This window comes from Electrophorus electricus, chromosome 5 (genome assembly GCF_013358815.1).
Source record: "Electrophorus electricus isolate fEleEle1 chromosome 5, fEleEle1.pri, whole genome shotgun sequence".
In the NCBI taxonomy this organism is placed as follows: domain Eukaryota; kingdom Metazoa; phylum Chordata; class Actinopteri; order Gymnotiformes; family Gymnotidae; genus Electrophorus; species Electrophorus electricus.
In genome coordinates, this window is record NC_049539.1 from 25,772,146 (window position 1) to 25,798,540 (window position 26,395).

Sequence of the window (26,395 nt, forward strand, 5' to 3'; positions counted from 1 at the left end):
GAGACTGCTCTAACAAGAGAGTGATAGCAAGCTTAGTGATGTACTAATACCTGATTGGTGGTTGTTCATTGTTGTTCATCCTGACATCAAATCACCTTTTGACCACAAACATAAGCAAAGACACAACTGCAGTTAGGTGCTACGCTGCATGACCTATCTGTGAATCCATCTTTTCCCTGACCGCCGCATGTCCATAAACCAATAAAAATGATCAAAAACCTGTTGGTTCATGGTTGTGTCCAAATTCCTAGAGATCTACCAGAATTTAGCTTCAACTTCAATTCAGGATCTTTAGGGGCATCTGACTATATGATCCAGGTACATTAAATTAATTTAAATTGATGTTCTGTAAAAAGTTACATAACTAGGAGGAAGTTCACCACTTGTAGTGTATTTGGCAGGACATTTGGTACTGTGGCATGGCACAGGTCAAGATGTAATACTGTACATGTATTTATGAACACAGTCAATAACATTATGGGCTCTGAATCGTTCATTAATAACCATGACTCATCTTGTATCAGTGCAAAAGTTATTTATTTTATCTATGGAAAGTCATGCAATCAACTCATTTTAGAAAAACAAAAAAAGACATACTTTTATAGCACTGCACACATTAAAGGCATAACTGTTAATGTCAGTCATTTTTTGTTATGGTTGCACTGAAGTTAGGAACTTTAATAGAAGAAAATACAAAAACACTTCTAAATACTTGGAACCATAGTTCAAAGACGTTCAGCTGAAAATTTATTTGTGTAATTTTGCCAAGTGTGCTGTGTCTCTTATTTGTTTGTGACCTTGTATACGATCTTTGCTATTGTGTATATATGTGGCATTGTGTGTCTTTACAAATGTGTATGATCTTGTACATTCTTTCTTTTTGTGTGCATGTTTTTTTTAATTGTCTTTGTGTCTCTGGCTTCAGTGTCTTATCCATCTTTCATTGGTGAAGGTCCTACTGGACCATGGAGAAGTCCTGGAGGAAGTAAGTGAGCATACCCCGGCAATGGCCCTGGACACCTGGGGATTAGTAGGCGGGTCATTGGAGTCCATGGATTTTCAGCAGCCAATGGCATGTCATTCTCAGAGGGTACCCATCTTCCATTGGTTGCTGACTCTACTATTCCATACATCATTGGTAATTTACCAACAAGGGGTGGGCTAGCTGGTTGCTCTAAAGTTGAAAGAGGAAATTGTTAGTATGCACATTCTGTCCTGCTCTAAAGCTTTATTATTAATCTGATTCTAAATCTAAAAATTGGTATGTCTGGCAAACTCAAAAACAATAGCGCCACTCATGCCCTGGCATGAGAAATCATGAAGACTCCATTGGGAACCTTTGTTCACCAATAGCACACCAATAAACAGACAAAGCACTGATAAACAAAAGTGACCACATTAAGAATTCAATAAAGCAAGCAGCCCTACTGACCTAGAGTGTGTTCTGAAATCAGGGCTCTGTCAGACAGAACATCCTTCTCGTCATTCATTACCTTGTTGGTCCTGTATTTTTTCTTTTTTTCTTTTACCTAAAATCAAATAAGATTCATACTTGGCTGGTTTGAAAAGAGTTTTAGCCAACCAAGTTTATGAGTTCAGTAACGTCCAATTATCTTTAATTAAAAACAAAATTACCAGAGGGGTAGAATGTGACATACAAGAGACAACAGACGAGATGGAATTTTTTTCATAATGAGATCAAACACTTGGAAGACGCATTTGTAATCCTACCCAGTACTACTATAAATAGATTAAAAGTGGCACACACTTTTTCCAATCTCTTTTTCAGCTCCATGTTGGTTTTGTGGTAGCCTGTAGATACCTTCTGCAGGTAGTAGATAATCAGCCTGTACAGAGGCAAGCCATAAAAGCTGTGTGTACAATTCTATCCTTAAAAGCTTCTACCCATTAAATTTGTGAGGCCCATGTTATTTCTATTCAACCTCTATCTAGAATACATTATTAAATTAAATCTTATTACAATGTACATCAAATATTTCATAACAAATTCTGGAAGATAGACATGACTAATATCCGCATAATTATAACCTATGCCTAGCCTACAGAACATGATTATGTTAGTAAGGTTAGCGTAATCTCACATGCAAATAAATGAATAAATGGTCCAAGCATGGGAATAGAGTCACGAAGCACTTACGCCATTAATATCAGCACTGACATGACGACTCCTGGGTTAAATACAAAGTTGACGAAAGTTTTCATAAAAGCTGGAAACTCCAGGATCATATCGGTGAGGACGTCGTACATCTTATTTTTCCCACTGCTCAGGGGACCAATCAGAGTCAATAAAAGAGTCAAAAAAGCATAAAGCCATTTCTTATAAAAATAATCCTTGCTAGTTAAAGAAAGCATTAGATCTCTAGAAAATGTTTATTGAAAGATGGATTGATTGGCTGAATGTGAATGTTGGTTCTTTGCTTAATTTGTTTGTTTAACAGCTTTTTTGTCCCCAACAGGGTGGTAGGGTAGGTATAAAGATGGAATGATTAGGATGAAGGGAGTGAGGGAGGTATTAAAAATGGATTAAAATGAAAGAGTGTAACTGGTGTGAAAAGAAGAGGAGCTGAAATGAAGGATGAAAGTGATGGGTTAAAAGAGGGAGAATGGGAAATAAGAGGAAAGAAACGAGGCATGTCTATATATATATATATATATATTTCTATTTATTTATTTTTTTATTTTTTTTATTATTTTTTTTTTTTTTTTTTTTACAAAAACCAAGGACATTAACTATATTAGAAAAAAACCTGAGAAATGTTTAGGTGAGTGTCCATGGGTTCACTGGGAAATTGGTAAAAGGACAGGTGGACAGACATGTGCTCTCTGCATGAAATATAGGTTCAATAATGAATGGACTAACAAATGGGGTCGCTAACTGATGTATTTCTATTAGAGAATGAAGCAGCAAAAAAAACAAGGTAGCAAAGTTGAACAGGGTTTGGATTAATTAGATAATATCAGTTATGCAAAGAAATGGAAGTCAGTAATTTTATCAAATTATCTGATATGTCAAATATCTGATTTGATATATACAGCTCAAAATTAAGCATTAAGACATGACAGAAACTAAGAAAGGCATGCTTTGGGTGAGTTGCTAAGTTTTTACACGTTTGGTAGCACTAGACTAAAATTAAGATTAGTAGTAGTAAAATTTGCAGTGTTACTTACAAGATACTTAGTTTACAAAATCACAACACTACCAACTCATTAATGGAAAAGGCAATTAAATACCTTTCATATTAGTTTAGCAATGCTACTGCCTGAAAACTAGCATTACCTATTCCAAACCATAGTGGCCATAGCCAGACTCTCTAGTTGGGGGAATGTGACTGCTCTAACAATGCTAGCAGAGAGCTGTAGCAGGGCTGGAGTGGGATAATCTGTGAAAAAACCTTGGCAGCCAAAGAGAAGATCTTTGTCTATCAGTCACATCAGTATTCAAGGATGCTGAAACTGGTGAGTAAAACAGAAGGAGAACAGGCAGTCTTTACAATGCAGTGGAGCCTGTGCAAAAATTGTCTCTGAGTTCAGAGAGGAATTTTTTCCTGGGGTGAATACAGAAACCTAGAAATGTTGGTAGGGGCGAGTAGACTTCCCTAACTATGTGTGTGGAGGGGAGGTATGTAGGTGTGGGTTTATGTAACCTGAAAGGTCCACAGTCAAAGGATGGCAACATAGTCATGATGATGACAATCACAGGAATTAGACAGACGAACAGCACAAACAGAAGGATGCCCATGTAGATGTTGCTGGTCCGTGAGGCCTTGAATATATTTCTGTTGGGAATATTGCTGCTTTTTAAAGTCCAGCATTGAAAGTACATGGAAATGACCAGGCGTAGAATATTTACACTCATCAGCCCTGGACAATAGAACGTACCCATCCTGAAACAGTCATACAAACATATGTGATTATTCATGTACACACACAGACATACAGATAAAAAAAAATATATGATTCATTGTTAAGTTTTAAGACTTACTACTTACAAGACCATTCCCTGGTTGAAAATAATCCCAAGTACACTTGTACTGATATCAAACTGTCCATAACAGGGCTACAAAACGAATACACAAACACACGCACATTAGTTTCCAAAGATAAGTGCAGACATTATTGTTGTCAGCCTAATCCTCAGTAATTTCACACACACCCCTTAGGATTGTTACATCCCCGTTATCTTGCCACTAAAAGGGATCATGTAACAGCAGGCCTTGAACTGGTAACCTTCTGCTTACAAGCACCTAACCACTAAGATACCACTGATCCTTTCATGACACAGCCTTCTTCCAAGCTTCTCTTGCTTTGGACAAGATTAATGGCATCATGTTCTCCCAACTGACCAAAATCTCCCTTATGAAGTTTCATAGACATGCCTTGTATGCATTAAACATCTTTGTCTCCTAAGCCTCTGCCACCTCAGATACAGCGTTTGCATTATCCCCTAGACATGGTCCTTCATCTCCCACCTCGTCATTCTCACTTCTTCGTCCTCCTCCCTGCATATTTTGGTCTCTCTGGCCATTGCCTCATTGTCTCAATTCTTGCTTCTCCTCCTTTGGCAATGGAATGACATCTTGATCTTTTACCAATATGCAACCTCCTCTCCCACAGATGCGCAGTTGTTCGCCAACACAACCATTCTTGTTTCACCATGCTCCTATGAGAGCTCAAATTATCTGGCCAGTCCATTTTCTGTCATCTTCTGCCAGCCACCTGCAAATAAATCTACCCTTTAAAGGAATTCAATGATAAAAATGGTTAATGCTTTTGACATCTCCCTATGGCAACTGCCACAGTGCTTTCACGCTCTCTTATCAGTCATTTCTCAACATCTGTCAACATCTCCCTATATTAGTTCCACCTGGTTATCCACCTGATCAAGTCTCTGACCACTATTTTCGGATCGGTGCAGTATCCTGAACATCCAAACATTCAAATCCTTGGACACTGGTGTTCCAAAGTTTCTCTCTTTGAGCAAGTACCCAGACACAAGACATCAGAAAGCCCATTCGCAGATCTTTCTGACATAATATGAAGATTTGTCCACCTGCAGAAGCCACACAAAGCTCCATCCCAAAGTTCACCAGAGTTCTCTCCCTCACCTTAATTACCCACATTCCAACCACTGCAGAAGGTCTGCCCTCACAATCTGATACTGGTAGTGGGTGCTGAGCATTGCACAGGTATGACTGTATCAGCCACAGTCGTGTTCAGGCATAACACGTCATTGGCACTTCTGGGGTTGATAATGGTCTGCCACCCAAAAATATCTAATATGCAAGGTGTTTGTCATAAATACAGTGGTGTGAAAAAGTGTTTGCCCTCTTCCTGATAGCTTATTTTTTTTGCATGTTTGTCACAATTAAATGTTTCAGTTCATCAAACAAATTTTAAAGTAAACACAAAATGCAATTTTATATGAAGGATTTTATTATTAAGAGGAACAAATCCAAACCTACATGGCCCTGTGTTTAAATTAACTGTGGTTTATCACATCTTTGGAAAGCTGAGTTCAATTTCTCCCACACCCAGGCCTGATTATTGCCACACCTGTTCTCAATCAAGAAATCACATAAATAGGACCTGCCTGACAAAGTGAAGTAGACCAAAAGATCCTCAAAAGCTAGATATCATACTGCGATCCAAAGAAATTCAGGAACAAATGAGATACAAAGTAATTGAGATCTATCAGTCTGGAAAAGGTTATAAAGCCATTTCTAAAGCTTTGGGACTCCAGTGAACCACAGTGAGAGCTATTGTCCACAAATGGCAAAAACATAGAACATAGAAATAAGAAAGAGACTGGGCAAAAATGGCCTGCATGGCAGAGTTCCAAGATGAAAACCACTGCTGAGCAAAAAGAACATAAAAGCTAATCTCAGTTTTGCCAGAAAACATCTTGATGATCCCCAAGACTTTTGGGAAAATTCTCTGTGGACTGAGAAGACAAAAGTTGAACTTTTTGGAAGGTGTATGTCCCATTACATCTGGTGTAAACGTAACACAGCATTTCAGAAAAGGAACATCATAGCAACAGTAAAATATTGTGGTGGTAGTGTGATGGTCTGGGCTGTTTTGCTGCTTCAGGACCTGGAAGACTTGCTGTGGTAAATGGAACCATGAATTCTGCGATCTACCAAAAAATCCTGAAGGAGAATGTCTGGCCATTTGTTCATGACCTCAAGCTAAAGCCCACTTGGGTTCTGCAGCAGGACAATGACCCAAAACACACCAGCAAGTCTACCTCTGAATGGCTTAAGAAAATCAAAATGAAGACTTTGGAGTGGTCTAGTCAAAGCCCTGACCTGAATCCGATTGAGATGCTCTGGCATGACCTTATAAAGGCGGTTCATGCGCCAATGTGGCCTAATTACAACAATTCTGCAAAGATAAGTGGGCCAAAATTCCTCCACAGCGCTGTAAAAGACTCATTGCCAGTTATTGCAAACACTTGTTTGCAGTTGTTGCTGCTAAGGGTGGCACAACACTTTAGGTGGCACAATTAGGTTATGGGGGCAATCACTTTTTGACACATGGCCATGTAGGTTTGGATTTTTTTCCCTTAATAATAAAAACCTTCATTTAAAAACTGCATTTTGTATTTCCTTGTGTTATCTTTGTCTAATATTGAAATTTGTTTGATGATCTGAAACATTTAAGTGTGACAAACATGCAAAAAGGGGGCAAACACTTTCACACCACTGTATGTAAATAATATTTTTTTTAAACTGTTATACTGAATATTTAATAAAAGTTCAGTTAATTCTAACAATAGACAACATATATCAATTATATATTGCATTACACCACATCAAGGACCACACTGAGAATCACCTGGCCAAAAACCACATAATACAACAACAACAACAATAATAACAAAAAAACAAACAAACCAAGATTTTAAAAAGCTCACAAATGTGGCTTCCAGGTCCCAGCACCAGCAATAGTTGAGGTAGCGAACAACTACAGCTCTGATGGTATCTGTGATCAGGATGTTAATATACGTCACTTGTATATCTGATATTATTAGCTTCATAAACCCCTAAACAGAGCAAAAGAAATGAAAAAAAATGTAATAGGACTGCATGATTATGACAAAAACAAACAAATTGTACAAATAATAATTGTACAAATTGTAATAATTCTGGGTGATGCTGCAGCTGAAATATTTAACTGTGAAGAAGAGTGACATTGGAGTACCCTTTCATATCACACATGAGTGATATACGGGGGTATTCAGTCCCACTGAATGAACAATTCATAGATTATTCAAATCTATGAACTTGGGAGGGCAAGGGTTAATATGCATGTCCTAAGTAAGGCATGTAACTGATCGTTGTATGATTTTGAAATGTTCATTAACTGCCCAATTCTGTATACATGACCTCAGCTGTACAACTGTATGCATTTATTTGCAATTGTGATCTCTTGGAGAAAACTACAAATGCTGAACTGTAATGTATAGGGAACACTATTACATAAAAATAATTTTTTAGATGCAGTGGATAAACCTAGATTTAATTTATATGCGATTATACATGGATATGTTCATGAGGTGCATTTGGACACTAAAATAATAGCAGCCTGTTCAGGATAATACCCACGATGCCCACTTGAGTCTCCCAGCAGGGTCCCCTGATGACATCAGCAGGGTCAATGTTTGGTGGGGGGATGTTCTCAGTCACGTTGTGGTGCAGTGTGTAGTTAGCATAGTACTGCTGCAGGGCAATGATGCTTTGATTCTTTATTGTCTTCTCAACCTGTAGCTGTGAACATGAAGCCACAAAATGTAATGAAAATTTGAAATAGCAAACCTTTATTTTTTGTATTTAATGTGCATTCAGTATATTCAATATACTAAGGCATTTTTATCATAAGGGGCATTATTCAGTATTGTTTTGACATTACTGTTTTAGGATGAATTTTTAAAGTACCATTTAAATGTTAAATTACAACAAGGTCCAAAATACTGACTTTCATAATTTACCAAAAACTAATGTTATTTTACTCAGTTCAAACAATCGGTCAATCAATTGATTTTTGATATATTTTATTTATATATAATTTGCTCAGAATTGACCCCAAAGCATTGTAAATTATTTTAAATTGAAAAGACAAATTTAAAAAGATGTGATTAATTTTGGGCTTTGAACAAGTCAATAGTGTTGGTGTTTCTGATCAAAATAGGTAGAGGTCTGATAGCTAAAAGCTCTGTTTCCAGTTGGTTTTAGATTTGTTCTAGACATGGTGTGTCCAGCATCATGGGAGCAGAGACATTTTTTCAGGATAGCAGAAGCACAGAACATTGTAGAAATGAATGTGCGCTTGGGGATGAATGTTCTGATTATTAGTCCACAATATAAAACCATACCTTTTCTAATTTTATATTACACAAACTGTATACATCATATTCCTATGTTCCAAAATGGGACTTGAGATGACTAAGCTGTATAGTTGTGTGTGTGTGAGAGAGAGAGAGAGAGAGAGAGAGAGAGAGAGAGAGAGAGAGAGAGAGAGAGAGAGAGAGAGAGAGAGAGAGAGAGAGAGAGAGAGAGTTCAAGCTGCCTTGGACACCAAGTTGTATGGTGAGTTGCACCCATCGCTATCAGCAAGAGAGGAGGTAACCACACCATCATGGGGGGGGGGGAACCAGGCACTTCACTTGCAATGCTAAATGCCTCGCTGCTGTTATTTCATATTTCAAGAGAGAAAAATCCTATAACATCAAAGGCTTCAGCGGTGTGAACATCTGGGGTAAAGATTTAAATAGTTCACCATGGCAGATAGAATTGCATTTCATACTAAGAAATCATCTTCAGTGCCGAGTACGCAAACATCGGTGACACTATGAAGTGATCAGGGAGAGTCAAGATGGATGCTTTAGGTCACTGTTCTTTAGATGAAACCAGGTCCAGAATGTGATAATGGCAGCGGGTGGGAGGGTCTTGTTATAAACACGTGTGTAACAAAGAACAGGTGAAACTAATTAACAATCACGTGGAAGCCCAAGGAAAAATTATTTATAAAGGGAGACCAAACACTTAAAAAATATCAAAGATTAGTTTAGTTTGTCAGATTCTGACAGTAGGCAATTTTGTTAAAGAAATAGACGAGCTTTAGAAAATCTGTAAATCTGTCCACTCCAACCAGAATGACAGTTATAATGAGAGGAATGCAATGATGTGATAATGTTGAAACCACCTGAAACCAGGGTTGATGAGGAAGGAGCCGCCAAAAGAGATAGGAAAAGATAGGAAGGAAATTCCAATATCTGGTCATTTGAGGAGACAATGTAACCCCGGTTACAGCTCTTCCACAGCTGGGTGAGGCAGCTCTGGACAGCTGGTTTGAAAATGACCAGGTTTCCCCAGAGTGTATATAGCATCTCTCCCTTAAGCACGTTCCAACTGGGAACGACAAGTCTTTCCCATCTTTTTTGGCCTATGGGTTGGGATTTTCTGAAAATGGGGAAATTGGATTAGGACAAGGGTTGTCCGCCAGGTGGTGCTCTCTTCACTATTCACACAGGCGATTACTGAAGTGAATAGAATGAGCCATAAGCTGCTCTAAGTCCCCGATTTGTTGCAACAAGCCAGCTCATCCTTGATTGGCTCCGACAGTCCATTGTGAAAAGCTGCAGCCAGGGCCTCCTGTTTCCAATGGCTATAAATACCCAGCATTTGAAAGTGAATTGTGTAATTTGCAACTTAATGCCCTGCAGGAGCCAGAATAATTGCAAAATCTGCCTTGTGGCTGGTGACTCAGTGGTCAAAAACGTGCCTCATTTCTTCAAAGAAGTTGGTAAGAGGAGCAGATGGTGCTCTGTCACTCCAAGACATCAGTGACCCAAGCAGTTTAGATTAAAAATACCGGGCAACCACATTTAACACTGGTTTGGCAAGATGAGGTGTTGCTACAGGGTCAGCAGGTGACAAAGGATCTGACGGTTGCTATAACTGCAAAGCTGGCAAGGCATGGCGAATCTTGCTAATCATCCACTGGAAACATCTGCTTGCCCTTCAAAGATGTTTAAGGCTGCCAAGATATGGTCAAACTCAGTGGGCTCAGATGTAGGAATCCCTGTGGGGTCCATACTTTAGCCCAATCTAAATCTCCAGTCTTCTCCACTCTAGATTTATGCACGCTCCTGAAAAAGTCTACAGGTTCAAATAATTCTGCTGTACATCAAGGCCCTAAGTGGAGTAATGCACTTTTTCAAACTTCCAGAGAAGGAATAACACACAAGCAATGCACAATGTCACACTGGCAAGAAGAGAGATTATCACATAGTTTCACACATAGCGTGAACTTTAGCAACAAAGGCTCGAACAATGTGCTAGTATACTGTAATGGCAAGACATGCGCAGCACTGGAGGTAGATAGCTGGGATTAAATAACAAAACACAAACAAGGCACAGGTAACAGAGATCAGTAATCAGGGGATTGTGAACAAGGAAGGTGTTGTGTGTGAGAGTGGGCATGTCCCTCTGTCTGCGTGCCTGGCATCATTCACTGCCTGGCCAAAAAAAAAGGTCACACACGCTTAATATTTCGTTGAACCGCCTTTAGCTTTGATTACGGCACACATTCACTGTGGCATCATTTCCACAAGCTTCTGCAATGTCACAACATTTATTTATGTCCAGAGTTGCACTAAATTTTCCCCAAGATCTTGTGTTGATGATGGGAGATTTGAACCACTGCGCAAAGTCTTCTCCAGCACATCCCAAAGATTCTCAGTGGGGTTCAGGTCTGAACTCTGTGGTGGCCAATCCATGTGTGAAAATGATGTCTCATGCTCCCTGAACCACTCTTTCACAATTTGAGCCTGATAAATCCTGACATTGTCATCTTGGAATATGCCCGAGCCATCAGGGAAGAAAAAATCCATTGATGGAATAACCTGGTCATTCAGTATATTCAGGTAGTCAGCTGACCTCATTCTTTGGGCACATAACGTTGCTGAACCTAGACCTGACCAACTGCAGCAATCCCAGATCATAGCACTGCCCCCACAGGCTTGTACGGTAGGCACTAAGCATGATGGGTGCATCACTTCAGCCACCTCTCTTCTTACCCTGATGCACTCTGGAACAGGGTAAATCTGGACTCATCAGACCACATGACCTTCTTACATTGTTCCAGAGTCAAATCTTTATGCTCCTTCGCATTGTGCATGTCGAAATGTTCTTAATTTCACTAATTTCTACTGTTGTTTTTCTATGATTTGATTTCACCACACATTTAAGTGATCGCCGATCTCGATCATTCAAGATTTTTTTCTGACCACATTCCTTCCCCACTGTCCTTCCACTTTTTAATATTGCGTTGGACAGTTCTTAACCCGATTTTAGTAGTTTCAGCAATCTCCTTAGATGTTTTCTCTGATTGATGCATGACAATAATTTGAGCCTTCTGAAACAGATTAACATCTTTTCCATGACCACAGAGAAGCTACTCACTGCATCAGTTATGGTTAAATAACTTGTTGCCAGCTGAAACATAATCACCCATGCAGTAATTATCCAATGGGAGGCTCTTACCTATTTGCTTAGTTAAATCCAGGTGGTGACCTTTTTTTTTGGCCAGGCAGTGTATATTGACATGGATGATAAGCATGGAAATGAGTCAGTCAAGTCCCCTAGGATTTTTTAGAAGCTAGCAGCACGGGGGCCTCGCAGATTTGACTTGATGACATTGGCCACTTTAATAAATGTCACAGATGCTAGTCCAAAATCTGCAAGATTGTTCTGCAGTCTGGAGAATTCCATATGGCAATAGTTGTAATAACTTTCCAAGTTTTCTTCTCCTTCTCTATTTAAAGTCTTTCCTTTTTCATCTAGTCTTTTTTAGAAAAGTTGCTCCTCTTTTTTTTATTTCTCCTTTGTAAGTATGACTTAAATATAAAAGCTTTAAAAAAAAATCAAAATATTTTTAAAATGGCTTTCCTCGCTAAAGCCTTTGAGTACACATCTCCTAAACCCTTTTTGCATAACCATAAGCAGAACTTTCATCACACAGTGCAAACAATCCTACGTTTTCATGCACAAAGCACTGCCATGGACAAAACACACAACTCCATTCACCACAAAATAAATGCAAAACACAATTCCAGTCACCACAAATAACACAAGTGGTTAAAAAATCAACACACATAAATTTTCTGAAGTTCTAAAGACATGATTTACCAATGAGAAAACAGTAATGCAGTTTGAATCCATGCAGATGGATAACTAAGGTAACAAGTGGGAACAAAATGAATAATTGTGGAGTGCAGATGCTTCCAGACAGATATACAGCTGTAATGGCAGCAGATCCGTTAATGAAATCAGGGTGAGACCACCACAAAGGACTGTTCTTTCCTGGTGATTATAAGGTGGAGGACTACCTAGGTGGACTCAATCGCAATTAAAGGGGTGGAAAGAAAACACTGGGATTTATTCAGTCGGTTCATTCTTCATTAAGCCGAAGGGTATCACCAGATATTCATACAGGCCCATGAGCAAAGCAAATTAAAACAGTTCTTTATAGGAGCCTCAGACTTCAGACTCTTTTGTACAAGGTTACATGTACAAAGGTGAAAAAATATTCTAGATTAGCACACTGATGGTGTGCAACAAATTTGTCTTCTAAGTCTGGCATACCTGGTCAGTGATGTCTTCAATAATAGTAAACACGAAGGTGTAAATGTTGCCAACGAAAAGGGCAAAGAGTCGTCCCAGCTGCCATTTGAGGGCGATGCGGGGGTGGTAGTCCTCCAGCTCAGCAATGGTCTCAAACAGTGCTGGACAAAACATGCCCAGCAGTGAGATGACAATCTCCACCTTAGCAAGACACAACAAATTTTATTTTAAAAAATAAAACCTAAATAAAACTTTAAAAAAAAACACATAAACATAAATATATAGAGACAAGGCCAACTAAAACAAATAACAAATAAGCACATAAAAAAAAATATAAGCCAATGCAGGTTTTTGAAACAAATCTACTCATAGAACTTCAGGGGTTTTTCGACAGTGTTATTGTTGCAGAACAGCATTTGACTCCTAAGAACCAAAAGGAGTTTATAAAATGAAAGTTACCTCATTTTTCTGTAACCAGGATACCTGATTGCGGTCCATTTTAGAAAACGTTTGGTGTCTTTTTGCCACAGAATATATAAGATATCCACTGCCCATCAGGCAGGACAGGATCAGCACGTTAGCGACAAAACGCAGAAACAACCGCGTGTTCAGGTCCTCGTTCTTGAAGTGCCTCAGTTCGTCAACTAAGGATTCCTGCAGGCACAAGGTCAAAGGTCAGTCAAAGCCACCCGATGCTTGGAATCGCTACAGCCCAAGACATGTCATAAGATTTATTTTAAATTCTCTATCTCGTGACCTCACTGCCAAGTGTTTGGTTTAATAAAGTCGGCTGGTAATCAGGACCACAGGGTACTGACCGCTCTCCATGTTTCTCAACTAGTGTCTACTAGTGAGCAGCACTGACCGCCAGAGCAAACACTGAGACAAGAGCTACAGTTCATTTTCTGCTGCACCACTCACTCCTCCCTTAGCACCAAAATTAAAGTCAACTCTGAGGGCAGAGACATGTAGCAGGCCTCCGTGCAGTTGACTACCCTTGCTCCCTGCATAGTTTGCGATCATTGCCCAGTAAGATCTAGTGATGGGAGGTCAATATGCAGCTACAATGAGCCATGCCATACTCACACGCACATCTAGTGCGCAGACACCTCTCTGCTGCCCTACCAACGTCAGGATTACAAGCCCCTCATTTAAAGCATAATGTGACAATCCTCACCCTCACAAGTTGCCTTAAAATCTAATGGGCTGATGCATTTCTGATGCATTTCTGACGCTGCCTTTTTAGCACATATCCAGAATTCTACACAAATTTCCGTATCCCTTATTCGACTCACTTTCTCATTATAAAAACCCTTCAAACTCATTAAATCACTCTGATAAGCCATTCTGAGCTCCTTATCTGATGTGTGTAATGGTTAAATAGCCGTTTAAGTAATTGAAAGAAGTTAGGAATTCTTGTTCAAACCTTCAAGACAAATGTGATGGCAGCACTTTTCTCCTCTGCTGTCTCCGTGTTTCCAATGAGGTACTCCCAGCTTGTGAAAACATTCCAGGAGAACTTGAAGGCATCCTCATCTCCAATACTATTCGCCTCACTGGCATTCTTCGCCATCCTACGAGAGGAACCGACAATCACCTTAACCGATGAGTTATTATGACTAGCCACGAATGAAAGCAATGAATAAACCTTTTTTGTTTAGCTCAGTTGACTGGGAAAGATGTAACCTTCTTTTCTACATTTACAGTCATCAAATTGAGCGTATCATCTTAAGAATTAATTCGTGTCTAAGTTCATGACCCCTGTAATAGAGTAAAAATATAAATAGTGAAGAATGCTTTGGGGGGGGGAAAGGAGACTTACACCCTAATCACTACCACCAGGATGTAGAAGAAAATTACAAGTCCAACAAGTAAATATGCCAGGGGTAGGTGGTACCCAAAGAATCCAATCTTTTCCTTGTTGTCATAGTAACCATAAAAGAAAGCTGAGTACTTCAAATAACCCTTTTTGAAAACAAACAAACAAACAAAAATCGTTACTATTTGACTTTCCTGGTCATTTTAATACTTTATTTTAAATAAAATCTAGAGTAATAAAAAGCATGACAAATTCCTCACGCCATATTCATAGAGGACGTCGAAGTCCATGGCATTGGCTTGCTCATTTCTAGGGACTGTCTTCCTTGGGATGGTGCCATATGGCACCCCCCACAGAGTCTCCAGACAGAGAGAAAGAGATCACTGCACAGATTACTCAACACCATCTGACACCATCTCCAAAAGTTTGGTCAGCAAAGAAACATAATAAAGTTTATAATAACTCCTGCTGTTGAGTTGGCATTCGGGAATGAGATTTCAGTCACTTGCATTTGTCATATTTAATTACCAGTTGCGTGCAAAACATTAACCAAAATGTAGCTAATTTATTCCAGTTCCATGGTGGAGACATGCCATACAGACAAGCCAAACCCCACGCCATCATTTGAGTGGTCTTTTTGTGGCCCTCAATTTAGAAACCTTTGTTTATATGAAAATGTACTGATTGAAAAATTAGGGCCAAGTTTTCTGATAAGATTTTAAAAATCTGATAAGGTTTTAAAAAAATGCCCCAAAAAAAGGAATCAAGTACTCACTTGTTGTTCACACAGTCGCTTAAATACTGTTTGTTATGAAACTAGATTTAAAAACTATTGTTGTAGGTTAGAGTAACGTGTGAATACAAGAGTAAAAAGTTAAATACTACTGTTAAATAGGACAATCGCAATTTTTATGCATCATGTTTAATTTATACATTCAAAGTCAAATTTATGCCTGTGTTATAGATAGAATGTATCAGTATAGTGAAAAAGATACAACCATTAGAACTTTTTTTATATGTGAAGCAGACAATTCACTTGAAAACATGGCTTCTGTAACATGTCTGGCCCACTTGTAAATGCTATGAAAAAATTCTAATCACAAGAAAATTGCAACGTGTAGCAAATTTGTCTAAATGGCTTGGACTAGCAGTTTCGGCATTAATCTGTTTGTGTAAGTGGTCCCTGCAAAACAAGGTTTCATAAAGATTTCATTATAAATTTACCTCAGGAATTATAATAAGCCCAACCACTAAGACAAATGGAACAAGATTGACGACATACATCCACCTGAGGAAGATGAAGTAGGAGGCTACAGAAGAGCCATACTGACCTTAGAGGGAGAGAAAGACGAGGACACGTCAGGGTATATATGGGTATACTATATGTTTAGTATATTCTACACAGCCACTGAAATTACAATGTATATAAGAAAAATATTAAATATTATAAAAATATATAAGAAGACTATATAAGAGGAAATTTAAATGCAACCAACTTTCTACTTCTTTAATTTTCCCTTGCCAGGGAGTGATCATAGTCTTCAAGTTTTCTAACTCTAGATTGAACTTGATCAGTTTCTAAAAAACACATAAATAAAAGGACAGAAAACAACATTACGGCATCATTAAGACATGACATGGTTTCTCACAGACCATGATGCATTGTGGATAATTCCATGCTGTACCTTGTTAATCATGGTTTTAAAAAAGCGGGTGTTCGTCCCCTTCGCACTTCCCAATACGCTTTCAGATGCCTCTACAAACTCCTGGGCTTTCCTGGCAAAGATTCAGATACACAGACAATAAGAGATCCTGCCAAAAAAAGTGTGCTGGAACATGAAGCAATTATTTATTTCTCATAGCACACAGAAATAAATAGAGAAATTATCAGTTTTCCAAAATTGGTATGTGAGTACAATACGCTGATGTCTATGAGCTCAGAGAGTTAAAGCAACGTTTTGTAAGGCATGAGTGCTCAGTCCTGCTCCTGCACTTCTACCATGTGAAAAGGTTTAGTTCCAATCTAATCCCCTCAATCTAGATTAACAAAAGCTTTTGGACCACACAAATCTTATGAGAACATGTGTTTTATTAGGGCTAGGATTGAGCAGCTATTATCTGTTATGGAAGAGTTGAATGGGTTTTATGAAATTGACTTATAGTGTCCTACTTCTGTTAACTTCTCTGATCTAAAGTTAACAAAAATATGGATTACAGACATATTAGACCATGTACTTTTTGCATCTATTGTTTCATAATTATAATAATGTGGCTCAATGAATCACCATTATGGAATCACCACAGGATGATACCAGTCTGGAAATATCACATTCCACCCACAGCCAAATATTAGTCAAATATCAAACTTCAGGCAGTAAATTCATTACCGAGTTGATAATGAGAAAATTAGTTAAATAAAGGAATTAAATGATTGAAAATATGTGTACACTATAAAAAGATACATTACATGAAGCATGTTACATAAAGAAAGACAGTATCAGTATTTTTTTACAAAGCAAGGTACTGACAGAAAGACTGTCACAAGCCTTTGGTAACACTTTTAAGCAAATTGAACAAACCTAAAATGTGCCCCTTGTTTTCTAAGACCGTCTGATTGTTCCAAGTGTTTTCACAGTACAGGTGTAAAAGCTAATAAAAGTCTAAATGACTTCAAACTCTATGCAGAATGAGAAAAATCCTGCAACATGCATGCATGCATAAACTGGCATTCAAGAATGCACAATTCACCTTTCGCCTTTGTCAACTCTGCCCTCGCACGGGCCAGCAAGGTACCCAGCAAATCAGCCTGGTAACAGTCCACTTTGACAATCAATAATGATGACTCTCTAAAAGGTAACCAGCCAATTAAGCTAAAACTCTATCAGTTGGGTGATAGTTCTTTTCATTCAACCTAATGCACAGACCAGTAAATATAATCCCCCTAAAGCCCAAATACTTGCTGAGGCTAATCGGTGTTTTGTCCAGCAGTGTTTGTTTCTACTTCCTCTTGTCCAGACTCAAGATTGCATGGGACTGCGAGGTGGAGTGAGGTCTTCTTGAGGTCAGTTCACTCACCAGATAACTTCTGTCGCACTATCCAACTCCTTATTGGGCCACTGGAATGGAGCTTGTACCGTTCAGTGTAGAATAGCATAATTTGCATGTTTGGTGGTGTGATATCATTTGATAATGCTTTTCTTAAGAACTGCAAGGGCTTCTCCACAAATTAAGCATACTGACTTTCACTTTAATGAAAAATAAATCAGTGGTCCATTTTTTTGAAAGACACAATGCTTGTCATAGACGTAGATGTTTTTCCATCACGTAGCCATTTTTGCATACTTAATGCAGGTATAAAATTAACTTGTAATCACAGTTCTTGAAATTGATTGGACAATTTGAAAAGTGCTTATTTTATTTGCATAACAACAAAGAGTTATTGCACAAAGAAAAAACATATTGCCAATTAAAATCTAAGAAATTTTTGGTGTTGAGTGGACAGACCCATTGGAGGTTAGTCTTGTTACTGGTGTCAATAAGAAGTTTCCTGCTCTCCTCACTGGACATACTAGTTCTTCCTGAAAAATGTGCATTACAAAAATGAGCTTTTTGCACTTGAAAGTACAGCACAACCTAGATCAGGTCAAGACAAAGTCACCCGCCCTTCTTTGTGACATCACAAAACTAACTAGACTCTGAGAAAGAGCAACGCAATGGTTTAATTAAGCACCACAAGCCAAAATGAAGCCACAGTCCAAGCTAGGTGGGTATTTTTCAGCGTTACAAAGCAAAACGCATGGAACATTGATGGCCCAGATAGCCAGCAAGTGAAAGAGAGGTGAGAGGAAAAAGCCATTTTACTTTAAGCTATGGAGTCTTCTCTTCATGTGCCATGGCTTGCTCCGGAGCGTGCTGATCAGTTTCTTCTTCTCTTCCAGTTCTTCTTGCAGCTGAGTCAGTTCTCCTCCCGACAGGGACTCGGAGTTTGAGTCACTTGATGAGTACGAGCTGCCAGGAAGAGGAAGATCAAAGTCTAGGGTCACCATACAACAGTCCACAGAGTCTTGAGCAAATGATATGCTCCTTATGGGTCTGGACTGCTTTGTTGATGAAAAGTGATGATGGTAGACATTACAGAGGATACAAGATGAATGAAAGCCAGCACGTCATCAGCGTTCATTCTGTGGGCGGCAAACGTGGCTTAAAGACAAAAAGAAAGATAACATAAGCACTTCCAAGTCCTCTGATGAAAGGCAAGAGGCAAAGCCATTGATTCAGACAATACTTTCCAACAGTATTAAGCACAGGGACAGCTGAAGTCAAAGCAGCACTTTCAGACTGGAGATGCTCGATCATGTTCATTGGAAATGTTCAACCATTTAAACGAAATCCCTTAATCCCTCAGTAAAGTAAACAATGAACAATAAACCCTGAACACAAGCCGATATAAATGAGATATAAAGTATAATGATTCATGCACATATAAAACATTTCAACACCATTTCAACTGCAACCTAAGGAGAAAAAAAAAAAAAGCTTTTCCAGGTTTCCACTGAGTTATACACATTTTGCAAGGGAAAAAACAAACAAACAAAAATGTAAGAAATTAAAGTAGTATCCATCAGAGACTTTTCTTGATAAAAATAATTATTTACATAATACCATAAAAAAAACATTTTGCCAAATAAAAAAGTTTTTAATGTCATTGATATCACAGTTATATAAGTATATTCTTTTGGCTTCTCTGACTTTTCCAAAATAATAAATGACAATATAAAATGTACAATATAATTACTGCTTTCTTTTTTTGCTATGAAAACATTTATAGCCTGCAATTTCATGACATTTAAATTACTGGGGAAGCGTTTATCTGCTAAATGTGTACAGAAAAATGTTTTGCTACTATTTGTAAAATATTATCCATAATAATCTTTTGCCTACACTAGTATATGCTTCAAAGCCATAAAACAGGGAAACCTAACTAAGGCTATACTGCTAAAACACTCAGTTGAAGCCCCCCCCCCCCCCCCCCCCCCAAAGGACAAATACTCTCTACATTACAATGTCAATTTTGAAAGTTTCTTTTTTGTCTGTTTTTGGTTCACAACAAATAGAGAAACTAAAGCTGCTGTGTTTAAAAGTCTGGTGATTGATTTAAATGCCACCACAGTTGCCATGTGAGCTCTTTCGCATACTGCACTGCAACTTTACTACATATTGAGTTCAGTCATAAGCATCCTTTCATCTTTCATCAGTTAACATGCCTCTGTGTTCTCAAAGCCGCCCTTGAAACGAAGTGCGTTGGCGGAGAGCTAGAAAGTGATTCAGAGGAAATAAACCTCTACAGAACACTGCACCTGCTGCTGTTGTTTCCTTTTCTTCGATTTTTTCCAGTGCACGTTTCTTTCCCTCCTTTGTCGCGTTCTTCCTCCTCCTCTTCCTCGCGCCGTCTTCGCGCCCCACCCTTCTCGCCGGCCGTCTTTGCCCGCGCGTCACGTCGCCCATCACTGCCCTCCTCCTCCTCGCTGTCTGCCGCCCACCACTGTGTCTTTCGACAGACGGCATGTTTGGCTTCCTTGTTGCCTTTCGCCCTCACGTTGCAATATTCTGCCCAGAAGGGAGGAAAATGAACCCACCTGGTCACCGCACACTGCCAGACATCTTACTGCACAGCGAACGCTGCTGCCGCACACGTTTCAAGAAATGTGTTACCATCGCTTTCGCTGTCGTACTCCGCATCCATTTCCATTCCAGCTGCAGTAAAATCCCCCAAAAAACAAAAGTTATGTCAATATCGAGACCGAAATCTAGACAATTTGTTTTTAAACCGTGTGTAGCCTTGGTTCTCTTGGAGTAAATATGTTTGCTTTCTTTTCTTTGGGCTAAATTTCTAAAACTGCTACTATGTTTAGAAATCGTGCTAAAATAAGTTAACACAATTTTAAAGAAATTCAGCTTTTCTTTAAATACAAACAAAGCTTTGAAAATGCAGAATGACAATCTTCGACACTAAATTAGTTACAATAAGTCAGTAACAATATGTCAAAATGAACACGATTGACTTACCTTTGGTCATGGCTATTACGATATCACTTTTCTTAAGTGGCATTGTGGCGGTCAGTGAGTGAGCTTCGCTCAGCCAGTTCTCAGCTTCTGCTTCTGCTAGCAAAGGCACCTGGGACACACCTGAGCAGCAGATAGTTCTCCTCATGTGACAGATGCACCTCTCAACAGCCTGAGCATCAAATGTCTCCTAGGCTACTGCAAATGGTATCGCCCTGGAGATCATCTTAGATAGCCTGTGGGATATCCCAAGCAGAGGACAGATGAAAGAATGGAGCAGAACCTGCAGGCGTGCACGCCATCAAAATGAGCATGTCACAAATCTCTCATTAATCATCGGTCTTCGTGCACATTCAGTAACCTTTCAGTGAGTAATAAATGATAAAAGATTATGTTAAAATGGGACTTCTGAAGAACACTCCCAATAGGCAATGCGCCAATACCCAATCTGAAGTCCAAATTGACCAGTTCAGTTCCTAAAGTGCAACAGTATGTGTGTGTTCTGTATTCATTCTAATTAAAGTATTAAAATGTACAAACATCTCACTGTTTTCTTTGATTTTTGTTTTTGACCTGTAGCTGGTCTGGTTTTTGGTCGTTGTTTTAATTAGCAGAACACATGTCCGCTTATGTGAACCTGACCCAATGAATAAATTAGTGGGAGCTGGACACTCCATTAAAATACCCACTTCCTGGAACCATAGCCTCTGAAAACTCCTCCTTACGCATCTCTGTTGTCTTGCTCTTTCACTGTGACTCATGTCTGTGCTCTGCTAGGTCGTCATACAGCCCACGAGTCTAAACACTTATAGGTCCAAATGAGTAGTCAGCAGATGTACCTGTGTGTAGTTAAGGAATCATGAAGACTGTGTGTAGTTAAGGAATCATGAACCAAACATAATAATGGTAATATCATCTTTGGTTTTCTCATGTTTGGCCAGTCAGGCCAGATATATTGCAGCTTGCAAACTGTGCATTATTCCATTCCATGTCTGGCAATTACATCTATCACCCCCCAGCAAAATGAATACTTGTCTCTCTGCTTAAAGTGAGTAATTCCTGCAAATTTCAGAAAACATGTCTGTCATTACATTGACATTAACTGTCATGAATGAATTGTACAGTAATGTGGGATAATGTTTGAGAGCTATGCATTAACATTTGAATGTCTTAGCACACTAGTGGCTCAGATCTGTACACAGAGCACAGAGCACTCATGTAAACAGAAAATGATGGTATAATGGATTAAGCACATAGATTATATGCTCAGTAGAGGCTAAAGTTCTGTTTCACATTCCTTCATGCAAGGGTTTTTTGAGACTTAGGCTGCTGAGCTATTTTATTGTCCATTGTAATATTTATTTTTGATATTTGCATAGGTAATCAATTACTTAGTTGACTCAGTTATGGTTTTAGTTTATAAATGAACTCTCCAAGGAAGGTGACATCCGTGCAGGGTGAGTTCCCTGGAGGGTGACATCCGTGCAGGGTGAGTTCCCTGGAGTGTGAGTTAACTATGGCTTACCTAAATTAACAAATAAACAAAAAACCCAAATGTCTTAGATTAATAATTAATGTTGTGCGCCCCTGCATTTTGCATGAGCAACTGCAATGTTAATGAAACTTTTGTGCCAAGTATCCAGTGAGTAAATGTCAAGATTACATGACACTGATGGAAAGCCCTTGACAAGGCTTTTGATAAAGTCACTGTTGTAATCAACACTTTCTAAGCTCTTGACAGACACCTCACATATGTGACATGTAATGCCATGCCAAAGCCATGCAATGGGGGCTACGGGCCGATTAGTGAATTTCACATATCCTCGTTGGCAAGTCTCGGCCAGTGGGGGGAAATGAATCTGTGTGTGAGACACCTTACACCTGCAGAGCACACGACAGATTTGAGACAGCAGCCCACTACATCAGTGCTCAGAATTAGTTGTCTTGAGCAGGGCATTTACTCCGTAATGGTTTTAGAAATGCAACAACGTCTTGCAAGCCTAAAAGCACTGGCTGTGTTTACCCTCACAGTAAACGGGAAAAGGGTGGTCAGATAGTTTGACTGTCATAAGATGAATAAATAAATAAATTCCCCCGTGCAAAGACTAGATTCAGGACAGTCATTAAAGGAAAGTTTCAGATTCCAGACGTTCCTCTGTGGGAAACATCAACTGCCATTAAGAAGACACTGAAGTGCGGTGAAGAGCCAAACCCTCATTGTGTTACAGATTAATTCATTTGCTCCCTCGTCTTGTTTCACTACTAATTTCAGTCAGAGGTCCTTCATCAGCTGTGCAAGCAAAGTGCTTTTGAGTTTATAGGAATTTGTCACAACATTCATTCCATGAGCATCTAAAGTTCCAAGCATGTAGATCTTTGAGTTTCCTAATTTCAATGCTGCCATAGCAACAACAGGCAATGCAAACAGGTGTCATTTATGCAGCATCCATTAGTATTAAAATGCCTCTGGAAATGACAAATCCTTCATGCTGATGGTCCGAAGGTGTTCAAAAGGATCAACTGTTATCACACATTCCTCATCATGCATTGCTGCACGAGTTCTATACTTTTAAAGGCCCCGACAGTATTTTTCATCCTTACTCAGAATGTTATATTAGCAGGAAAAATGTGATTATCTTCATACTTCTGCTTCAGTTCAACATTTATTGGGCACCACAGAGTTGTAATGTGAGGCAGACACATTCGCTGAGAAGAGCGAGATTAATTAGGAGCAAATGCAGAATCAAAGTTTAAAGTTCAAAAGGCTTTTATTGTCATTTCAGCTATATATGAGCACACAGCAAAAACGAAACAATGTTCCCAGACCATGGTGCAACATAAAACAAAACAAGTGCAACAGACAACACTCTACATGAATGCAAACAATACAGTACAGTGCAATAATGTCATACAATAAATAAATACAGGACAGGACCAATACAAAAAGAACAGTGCATTTATTTTAGCAGTACGCAGTACTGGGAATTTGTAAAGTGGGCTGTACCTAGGAGTCAGTGACATGCTATACTGAACATAGCAGTCACTGGTAGCAACCAGAGCAGTTCAAAGTACAGTGCTGGTTTAGTACAGTACTCTAGCAGCAAGGAGGAATAATGTGCAAGAGTGCAAAAGGAGTGCATATATGTGTGTGAAGTTTGACTTCAGCAACTAGTCCGATACAAAAAACAATGTGTGTGTGTGTGTGTGTGTGTGTGTATGTATGTATGTATGGATATGTATGTGTGTATATGTGTGTGTGTGTGTGTGTGTACGTGCATGACTGTGTATAAACATGTGTGTATATGTGTTTGTATAGAAGTGTCCATTTGTTGGAATTGGAATTGGAATTAGCCAGAGTTCAGGAGTCTGATGGCTTCTGGGAAGAAACTGCTGCACAGTCTAGAGGTGCGGGATTGGATGCTGCGGCAAAAGGGTAAACAGTTTATGTGAGGGGTGTGTGGGATCTCCCACAATGCTGGTGGCTTTACGGATGCAACCTGTTGTGTAGATGTCCGTGATGGAGGGAAGAGAGAACCCCCAATGATCTTCTCAACTGTTCTCACTATTCTCTGAAGGGTCTTGCAGTCAAAGGCGGTGCAGTTCCCAAACCAGGTAATGATGCAGCTGCTCAGGATGCTCTCAATAGTACCTCTGTAGAAGGTAGTGAGGATGGGTGATGGGAGATGGGCTTTCCACAGCTTCCGAAGGAAGTAAAGACGTTGCTGGGCTCTCTTGGTAATGGAACTGGTGTTCAGGGTCCAGGTGAGGTTCTCCACTAAGTGAACACCAAGGAACTTGGTTCCTTGGACAATCTCCACTGAGGAGCTGTTGGTGGTAAGCGGGGAGTGATCTCTCCATGCTCTCCTGAAGTCAACAACCATCTCTTTTGTTTTGCCAACATTCAGATACAGGTTGTTGACCTTGCAGCAGCTCACCAGTTCTCGCACTGGAGTCGTAATCACAGTCCAGGGTCATAGAGCCACAGCACGGAGAGTCTGGGGAAACATGGCAAACAAAAAAATACAAAAAGCACATGATACCAGAAGAGAGAAAAAGGTGACAATAAACAACACAACCTACACGACCAGAGGGTAGGACTGACAGGCTTGTACTAAAAATAATAAACCGCGAGCATGAACGAGGGTTAACAATGACCAGCAACGACAATGAACAAACATAGGGTATATACACACGGACTATTGAGAAGTAAACAAGAGACAGGTGATACAAATGATGGGAGAAGAAAACAAAACTAAGGATGAACAAAAACAAAGACATAAGACAGTGTGACCAAGGAGACAGGACGCTAGGAGGGGCCAACCATGACAGTAACCCCCCCACCCCAAAGTGCACATCACCAAAGTGCAAAAAAAAAAAAAAAAAAAACATTAAAAAAAAAAAAAAACAGAGCAGGGACTGGAACAGAACACTGAACAGAAACATACTGAAGACGACAAAAGGTCCAGGAGGAAGGACGAGGAGATGCAACAAAAGACAACAAACGACGAGGGATGGGATGGGCTGGAGCCAGCAGAAGACACGGAAGCAGACACGACAAGCGGTAGGTCCGAAGGTGTCGCGATGGCGGGTCCGGCAGGACCGGAGGAATGGCCATGGGACCAGGCCTGGTGTGAGGCACAGGAACAGGAACTGGCAGGGTGGTATCTTTCAGCCCCAAAACAGGAACTGGCTGGCTGGTGTCTTCCACACTAGGAAAAGACACCAGGACAGGAGAGGTGACACAGATAAAGAACCCAGAGCCTTGCTCCCTCGCTGCGTCCTTGGTCGGCTGGTCGTTTGATTTTTTAAAAATCCAGCCACATTTTTCTCATATAGATGGACATAATCAATGTTACAAATTATTCATAAGCTGAGGAACTAAACTCGAATCTGTAATCATCACGCCAGCTACGCGGAAAATGTTGCCGCTGGCAATATACCCCAATTTATAACAAAACTGCCAGGTTTTCAGAGTAGGAATAATAATACATCATGTTAACAAACTGTTTTAAATATTATTACCTCAGTCGATTGAGTGCATTTCCCCTCTGATGATGTCGAATCTTGAATATGATCAGCGTTTTGTCCTGATGAAACGAACTGAATGAAAAATGTTCCCGAATGTAACATCAATTAAGCCTGCTGCACAAACCTCTTATCCAGTGATATCAACTGTAGCTTAATGGCAGTTTTCAGATTTACAATCGGTGGTTGGGCAGCTGAAATGCAACAGTTTCAGTGACATTTTGCTTCTGAAATTTGAACGGGATGACGTATTCAGGGTTGTCTGTTTAAACCAGGAGTGTCCAAGTGTTTTGTCTTGAGATGGTTAAAGTCTAGAAAGGGGGGAAAATATACAAATATAGAAAGTAGGTTCAAATAGATTTTTATTGTTACTGATATAATTTAAAAAAAATTATAATAAAATGAATAATTCACAAAGTTTTATATATATATATACATATATATAGTATAAAAATATGTTTGATCTCTCATAGGATAAGGAGATAACCATCAGGTTTAAACTGATAGAAGGTTTTTTGTTGTTTTATATAATTTTAAGACACATTACCTATTTATTTTAGGAAATGGTACCATCTGCAGGACACTTGCAAGTACATGTAGGATAACGCTAACTGCCCTTTGTCAGCAAGCATGAACACACAGATGACCACGATTGGCTAGTGCCGTGGTGATTGACAGGGGGCAGAGTACTGTCATCCCGCCCACCCAGAGAGTAGCACCAGTTTACTCTCTTTGCCTCCCATCCACACGTGTGAAACACAGTACCCATGTGTTGTTTCCGATTGTTTTGTTTGATAGATTAGTACCAAAGCTTCATGTTACGTGTTTCTAGGGTTCTTAT

General features: G+C 39.4%; 1 protein-coding gene across 1 annotated transcript; it reads right to left on the minus strand.

Moving 5' to 3' along the window:
- Window positions 1–1,424: 1,424 nt before the first annotated feature.
- On the minus strand, window positions 1,425–26,297 carry LOC113590290 (transmembrane channel-like protein 2-B). The gene is made up of 22 exons (XM_035525958.1): window positions 26,260–26,297; window positions 25,081–25,238; window positions 24,465–24,524; window positions 20,533–20,652; window positions 20,179–20,220; window positions 19,824–20,073; window positions 18,328–18,474; window positions 16,152–16,242; window positions 15,963–16,044; window positions 15,691–15,797; window positions 14,727–14,825; window positions 14,470–14,612; window positions 14,074–14,221; window positions 13,107–13,301; window positions 12,669–12,848; window positions 7,629–7,790; window positions 6,938–7,066; window positions 4,011–4,078; window positions 3,666–3,905; window positions 2,159–2,281; window positions 1,769–1,847; window positions 1,425–1,529 (listed from the first exon to the last, which is right to left on the minus strand). The coding sequence occupies exons 1-22, from the start codon at window positions 26,295–26,297 to the stop codon at window positions 1,425–1,427; spliced, it is 2,766 nt and encodes a 921-aa protein (XP_035381851.1).
- Between the last annotated feature and the right edge of the window lie 98 nt (window positions 26,298–26,395).

Coding starts and splice junctions, on each gene's coding strand:
- LOC113590290 (XM_035525958.1), bottom strand. CDS start 26,297: ATGGGAGGCAAAGAGAGTAAACTGGTGCTACTCTCTGG. Junction 25,239..26,259: donor AAACTGGTGCTACTCTCTGG/GTGGGCGGGATG, acceptor GTCTTTTCCTAG/TGTGGAAGACACCAGCCAGC. Junction 12,849..13,106: donor CCTGGTTACAGAAAAATGAG/GTAACTTTCATT, acceptor TGTCTTGCTAAG/GTGGAGATTGTCATCTCACT.